The sequence below is a fragment of the Telopea speciosissima genome, chromosome 5 (assembly GCF_018873765.1).
Source record: "Telopea speciosissima isolate NSW1024214 ecotype Mountain lineage chromosome 5, Tspe_v1, whole genome shotgun sequence".
In the NCBI taxonomy this organism is placed as follows: domain Eukaryota; kingdom Viridiplantae; phylum Streptophyta; class Magnoliopsida; order Proteales; family Proteaceae; genus Telopea; species Telopea speciosissima.
This window is the reverse complement of record NC_057920.1, coordinates 67,321,496-67,328,476: the sequence shown is the minus strand read 5'-3', so window position 1 is coordinate 67,328,476 and position 6,981 is coordinate 67,321,496. Positions and strand designations below refer to the sequence as shown.

General features: G+C 41.1%; 1 protein-coding gene across 2 annotated transcripts; it reads right to left on the bottom strand.

Annotated features, from left to right (window-relative positions):
- Nucleotides 1-2,450: 2,450 nt before the first annotated feature.
- LOC122661000 (leucine-rich repeat receptor-like tyrosine-protein kinase PXC3) lies at nucleotides 2,451-5,803 on the bottom strand. 2 transcript variants are annotated; one of them, XM_043856287.1, is made up of 3 exons: nucleotides 3,106-5,803; nucleotides 2,956-2,973; nucleotides 2,451-2,922 (listed from the first exon to the last, which is right to left on the bottom strand). In XM_043856287.1, the coding sequence occupies exons 1-3, from the start codon at nucleotides 5,678-5,680 to the stop codon at nucleotides 2,666-2,668; spliced, it is 2,850 nt and encodes a 949-aa protein (XP_043712222.1). In that variant the 5' UTR covers nucleotides 5,681-5,803; the 3' UTR covers nucleotides 2,451-2,665. The 2 variants fall into 2 exon arrangements, with proteins under 2 accessions (XP_043712222.1, XP_043712221.1); XM_043856286.1 differs by having other exon boundaries at nucleotides 2,451-2,973; nucleotides 3,106-5,802.
- Between the last annotated feature and the right edge of the window lie 1,178 nt (nucleotides 5,804-6,981).

Here is a 6,981-nt window from a genome sequence, read left to right as displayed (position 1 = left end):
ATATTTACGTGGTTAGGCGAATTGCCTACATCTATAGTGCAATACCCACAATAGGTTTCGTTTTTGCATTATATCTCTAATTACCATTCTCCTACAATGATTGTTTTTATCCTTGATAATACGAAGACTAAGGGCCACAACCCCCAACTACTTATAGTACCAACTATGAGACTAACTCCTACAAGGATTTTTCACAAACACGTTGGGAGCATCTTCTCCAAGGTCCCTTACAATGCAATAAAATGATAGAAATTAAATTCTCAACCCCAACATTGATCAACTAAACTTTTGCAACATCATTCAACACAACCTAGGATCTAAAAATCGAAGTTGGAAAGATATCATCTAAGTGGACTAGCCACTTCAAGTTTTCCACATTCCACCATCAACCACACCTTCACCATGCTCTTGGAGATTCAAATGATGCAACCAAGCTTCAAGAATGTAGATCCAATCCTCCAAATGAGAAGAGCATCAAAGAATCTCAGATTTTCAAGTTTTGGGCATCCTTCATCTCACACTCTCTATTCTATTAGATTCTCCTGGTTTTTTTTTTATTTGAGAAAACTGCAAGTTAAAGCATCAAAATCCGAGTTCAAAATGTCAATTTGATGCATTTTTCGTGACATTTAGTGCACCACCAGTGGCAACGTGAGGCTTCCCCGTGTCACTATCTCGGCTGGCTAACTTTTGGGCCATCCGATTGAAAACAGTCTCAATAGTCAAGAGAAAAGATGAGCAGTAGAAGAGCCCTTTGTAATTATTGTCAAGGGGGGGAGAAAATATATGAGCAATTGGAATTCAGCAGTAGCGAAATTACTCATTGTGTGTTAACAACAATTTCAAAGGGGGAGATTGTTGGTCACACAAGCAGGTGGTGTTGTCATTGTTGTCAACACACAGGCAGGGCAGCAGATTGGAAGAGCTGTCGTGAGTGCTATGGACGTGTTACAGTCATTATAGGCATCATGTTCAATGACACAGTTAGTTTGATGATTGAGATGGCATAGCTTGAGATTGGTTGTCAATTGGCATCATCATAGGTTGTAAGTTGATAGAAGTGTTTATAGTGATTATGTGGCATTGTATGTCCCAGATTACATGAAGTAGTATTGTCAATGTGAAGGATAACACAAGCTGCAACAACAGTGTGTAATCGTTGAGCACTCCAGTTGATGTGGCAATGTGTAAAGGTGATATAGCAGTAAGGGAGATTGTTGAGCATGATTGGTGTGTTGTCCGCCAAGTCATTAGGTGAAGGTTGTGTATGTGTTGCAGCAGCTTCGGGGCAGAGGTAATGGGTAGCATACACAAGAAGGCAGCCAGTCGAATGGCAGATGCAGAGACTAGTAGCAGCAACAGAAGATATAAGCTAATATAGCCGTAGCAGCAGCTTTGCGAATTTTTTGATATATCATTTAGTTGGAATCTCTGGCAGCTCAAAACATGAGATTTGAAGATCTCTAAGTCTTATTTACAACCATATTTTTTCTAGCCCAATCTGATATCAGGGTGATTAGATATGACATGTTCTTCATGCACTGCATAGTCTGCCCAAAATTGCTGTTTTGCAGATGACATATCTTCAAGGGAATTTCGAGGTACCTTAATGGCAGATTCTGGAGGAGCTCAAACATTAAGTTTTTATAACTTCGAGTCCTCTTTCAGATGACGCAAATTTCAGATCATTTCAATGTCGGATGAGGGAGATAAATCCGTTTTTGTATTGATGCGCAAAGCAGTTGAAGTCCAGCAGGAAAGATAATCTCTGGTCCACCATTTAGGCCATGCGGGATATTTGTGTAGCAAGGTGGTGGAAGTTTCAGCTACTAAGAGTCATTCCAATGAGAAATTTCTGGACAGTTGAGCTATGGTTTTCCCTCCCAAATGAGATGCTGAATAGGATTTTTTCCTCCAAAATGTTAGTTGTTTGTTGCCCAAGTTTTAACTATTTTGGATTTCAAAAGGAAAAATCTGGAAAATATATAAGGAGTTGTCACTTTTTGAAATAGATGAGGAGGAAATTCTTGAGAGTGCAAGCAAGAAAAGAAGTGTAGAAACACATGCTGCTGTGCATCCTCTTGAGCTATTCCTTGGTACATTAATGGAGATTTGAAGAAGGAAGAAGAAGATCGGTGAAAAGAGAAAGAAGCAAGCAAGAAAAGAACACTTGCTGCTGTGCCTCCCCTTGAGCTGTTCCTTTATGAATTAATGGTGATTTGAACATGAAAGGAGAAGCTGTAGCCAGCCAAAATTGGGGTCCTCCAGCAACTGGTTCAATCAAAGTGACAGTTGTGTGCATTTGTGATTGGTGAGCGTCAGTGGGACTGGATTTTTGGGAAAATTTTAAAGACTACTGGATTTAAACCCCCCCCCCTCCCCCTCCCCTCCCCCTCCCCCTCCCCCTCCCCTCCCCTCCTAGTAGTGAAACCTGGTTCAACACATCTATCACAACCAAAAACAGAATTGCTCTATATACTATAAAGTATAAACGGGGGAAATAGTTTTACCATTTACATGTACAGTTAGGTATAACTAACAAATATCCCTATAACTTGGCACAAGAACACATACTACAGAATTGCTGTGTATACTCATATACTCATTCTTCTCAAAAAATTACTGAAACCCACTAAATAATTAATGTGGCCTGTGAGGAAGCTAGTTATCTAGCATTAAGAAGCATCCTAACCACACTCTTCATATTTGGCCTTGAATCTGGAGAATCACAAACACAAGCAAGAGCAACCCTGAGAACTGCTAGCATCTGACTTCGAACTCCAAGCGATGTTCTGCTGATAGTAAAATCAAGGATCTTTTCCAATGTGTCACGGTGAATTGAATTATTCAATACCCACTTTGCCAACTCAGTTCCCTCGCTCACAGCTGGCTTCCCAGTCAGCAATTCCAGCAGGACAACACCAAAGCTATAAACATTCCCAAGCATTGTAACCCTCATTGTATAAGCATACTCTGGAAAGCATAATAAACAAGCTCATATATTTAGAGAACTGCAGGAGTAAATTTGTCTACCTAGAAAATAAAGATAACATCTAAACAAAGTTAGAATGCTATATTACTTCAAAAAAGAGGGAGATTGTTTACCTGGAGGAATGTAACCGACAGAACCAGCTACTGTTGAAAGGCTCCCTGTGCTTTTTGAAGGATCAATGACCTTACATAGTTCGACATCGCCAATCTGGGGTTCCTTCAGAGACTTCAGAAAAATGCTTTTGCTTGAAAGGTCAAGGAGAAGAACTGGACCACTGGAGCATCCATGGAGAAATGCCAGACCCTGAGCTACTCCAATGGCTATACTGTACCGACTGGCCCAATCAAGAGCATGTCCCAAGCTTCCATGAAGAACATCAAAGAGGGTTCCCTGTTGGGCATATTCATAGAAGAGGTAAGCACTATCAGTAGTCAAAACATAGGCCAGAGGGCTCATGATGGTTGCATTGCTTAGCTTCCCAAGGACCCCTAGCTCCTCTCCAAACTTTTCATGGGTCCCCAGTTGGAATATCTTGTCAGTCCAGTTGAGCTTCTTGATGTAATAGCTTTCTCCATTAGGCATAATGGCCTTGAAGTAGGTAGAGAACCTACTCTTCAGAATGATATTGGCAGGGTTTGCAACCGTTTCCATGGCTCTTGTGAAATCAATACTTGATCGATGAGTGACATTTGCAGTTATCATATGATAATCTATAATCTGCGGGATGGGGAGATGCTCCTCTGGTTGTAGGCTCTCAATGCTGACCCTGTAGAAACGTCTCAAAAACAGTACAGCAATCACTCCGATGACCGCAACAGCAGCTACAGCAGCAATCGCAACTATAACTGCCACCAAAATTGAACTTCGCTTCTTTGGTGAAGTAGTGGTTGGTCCAGGGGTTGGTCCAGAGGTTGGTGTAGTGTTTACGTTAGTTCCATTCGTATCAACAACAATCCCTGGCTGGAGGAAGTTTGGACGATTACCGCATAGCAGATTGTTGGAAAGTAACAGTAGTGTAAGGCTTGGGAGACCGGCTAGAAACCGTGGGATTTCACCTGTAAACTTGTTGTGTGAGAGATCCAAAACCTCTAAAGCACTCAAGCCTTTTAGAGTGTCTGGGATAGACCCATCGAAGAGGTTCCTGCTGAGGTTGAGAGCAATCTGCAACTTACCAGGCATACTAGGAATCTTCCCACTCAATTTGTTGTCTCCCAGCTGGAGTTCTAACAGGGAGTTCAAGTTCCCAATTGAATCGGGTATTGAACCATCAAATCTATTTTCCCGTAAATCAAGTATTGTGAGATTTCCTAAGCTGGAAATTGCAGATGGGATCGAACTGTTCAATGAATTCCTACTGATATTCAGTATAGACAACTTCCATAGTTGTGAATATTCTTGAGGAATTTCTCCAGTGAGTTTGTTGGATTGGAGCTTCAAAACCTGAAGTTGATGAAGATTTCCCAACTCTTTCGGCAATAGACCATAGAGATCATTCTGAGCAAGATTCAACAGAGCTAAACGCTGAAAGGTTCCCAGTTGTGGTGGAACTAACCCAGTTAATTTATTGTTATCGAGCTCGAGATAAGTCAATTGTGACAGCTTTCCATCAGTTAGAGAAGGGATGGTACCATCAAGAGAATTGCTCCCAAGTCTTAACCGAATCAAACTCTCTGAAATGTTCGACGGAATCGGCCCTTCCAATGAATTATAAGTCAGATCAACATACTGCAAATTTAGTGGTGACAGAAAGTCTGATGGGATTGAACCAGTTAAGTTGTTGTAACTAAGGTCCAAATTCCTCAGATATTTTGAAATCCCAGAAGGAATATTGCCAGAAAAGTGATTCTGATTAGAAGCAAACCGATATAGTGTCTCAATCCTTGAAAGACTCACAGGAATTCCTCCATTAAGATGATTGGAGGACAGAAGGAGAGTCTCCAACTTGGAGAGCTGTCCTATACTATCAGAAACAGACCCAGAAAGCAGATTATTACTGAGATCAAGCAGAACTAGAGATGTGTAATTCATGTATTCTTCAGGGATTTGACCTACAAAGTGGTTGTACGCGAGCTCCAACCCTTCCAAAGCCATGGCTTTACCGAGTTTGGAAGGGACAGAGCCACTGAACTGGTTGAAGCTCAGATTCAAGCTTCTGAGTCCATTCAATCCATTTAATTGAGAATCAATACTTCCATTAAATGAATTATAAGACAAGTCCAAGTACTGTAACCCACCAAAACCCTCAAAAGTAGGCAAAAGACCAGACACCCTGTTCATACTGAAATTCAACTTCTTAAGCCCATTAATCCCTCCACAGTCTCTGATGAACTGATCAGGGATGATTGACAAATAATTTTTGGAGACATCCAGGGACTGTAAAGTATGAATTTGGCACAAATCAGGTAGAAAATCAGATTTAGAGAGCATCGAAGAGGGAAAAGAGAGATGGGTGATGGATTGATTGTTGTTGCTGCAGGTAACTCCTTTCCATGAACATGGATTATTTGGGTCTGTGCCGAGATAAGTGGAGAGTTTTTTCACGGCGTTCTTCTGGTTTTCAGGGAGTTGAGACCGTGCCACAGGAATAAAGAACAAAATAATGAAAGAAACGGAGAAGAAGAAGCAGAGGAAGGGTGAGATATGCGCATACCTGCCCATTTTAGCGTGGAAGAGCTTATCATACTCCATGGTTTTGAAGGAATTAACAGAAGTGCAGGACGGGAAGGCAAAGAGTGTGAAGCAGGGAGAACAGAGGGAAGTGAAGGGGAAGATGGGATTTTGTGGTGTTTGGTGTTGGAAGGTGTGTTAATGGTGGGAAAATGGGAAATGGTTGTGGCGTTTTGACTAGGAAGAAAACAGAGCAGACTGGACTAACTGACACCGTTTCTTCTACCTCCATGACTTTGACTCGCACAGTTAGTCCAAGTCTACCAAAAGACATTATTGTGGGCACCACTTTTGGTTGGAAACTGAGACTTCTCTCCTCCTTGGTTCTTTACTTCTTTTTTTGAGGGAAGTAGATAATTTATGCGTCTCCATGGCTCTTTGGACTATGGGATGATATACACATATTTTTTAGGTATAAATACAGTTATCAGTGTTTCTCTTGATTAAATAAGAATAATAATGAATAATAATAGGGAGAATGTTCTCCACATTGGGGGCGCAGGATGCGCCCAGGCACATGGGGGGACCACCCCCAGAGTGATCGAAATGACTTGCACATCCCAAACCATGTGTCTGGGCGCAACTTGCACCCCTGTGCACTCCCAACCAAAGAACATCATCTCATAATAATAATAAAGGTAAATTACACGTCATCCCCTGATTTTTGAAAATACTCTTCCGTCCCCCTCTACAGTAATGGTGTTAGTCTGCTGTTAGTTATTAGTATGAAAGAACTATTTTATCCTTATACTTAAACATTAGAATTCAATTTACAATACTACTCTTCCTTCATCTTCAAGGGTAGTTTAGGGATTTAAATTTATTTAAGTGACTGACATCATCACTTAACAGCATAAAACTAGCAGTACGGACTAATTTGTTATATTGGGGTCTAATACAGGGAGTGATTTGAGTATTTTCAAAAACCATTTGAGTTTCGTTTGAAAAACAGGGGGTGACGTGTAATTTACCCTAATAATAATAATAATGATGTTATGTGTGTAGGGATTGGGCCTTGGTGTGATGGTGAGGTTGCTCCAGTGTGATCAAGTGTTCAAAGGTAAGGTTGCGTATATTATGACGCTCTCTAGACCCAACAGCGGCGAGAACCTTGTGTATTGGGTACGCCCTGAACCCATCATGGATCTCGTTGTACGATATGACCTGACATGAAGGATCAAATTGATTGGAGAAGTATTTGTTTGTTTTATTGTCTTGTTGTGTAAGGAAGAAAAGAAGTGAGATTTGGGGATTTTCGTGTTCAGGTCGTTTGGAGGTGCAATGGCGAAGCATTGCGGTATGATACGACCCGATTAGTATTT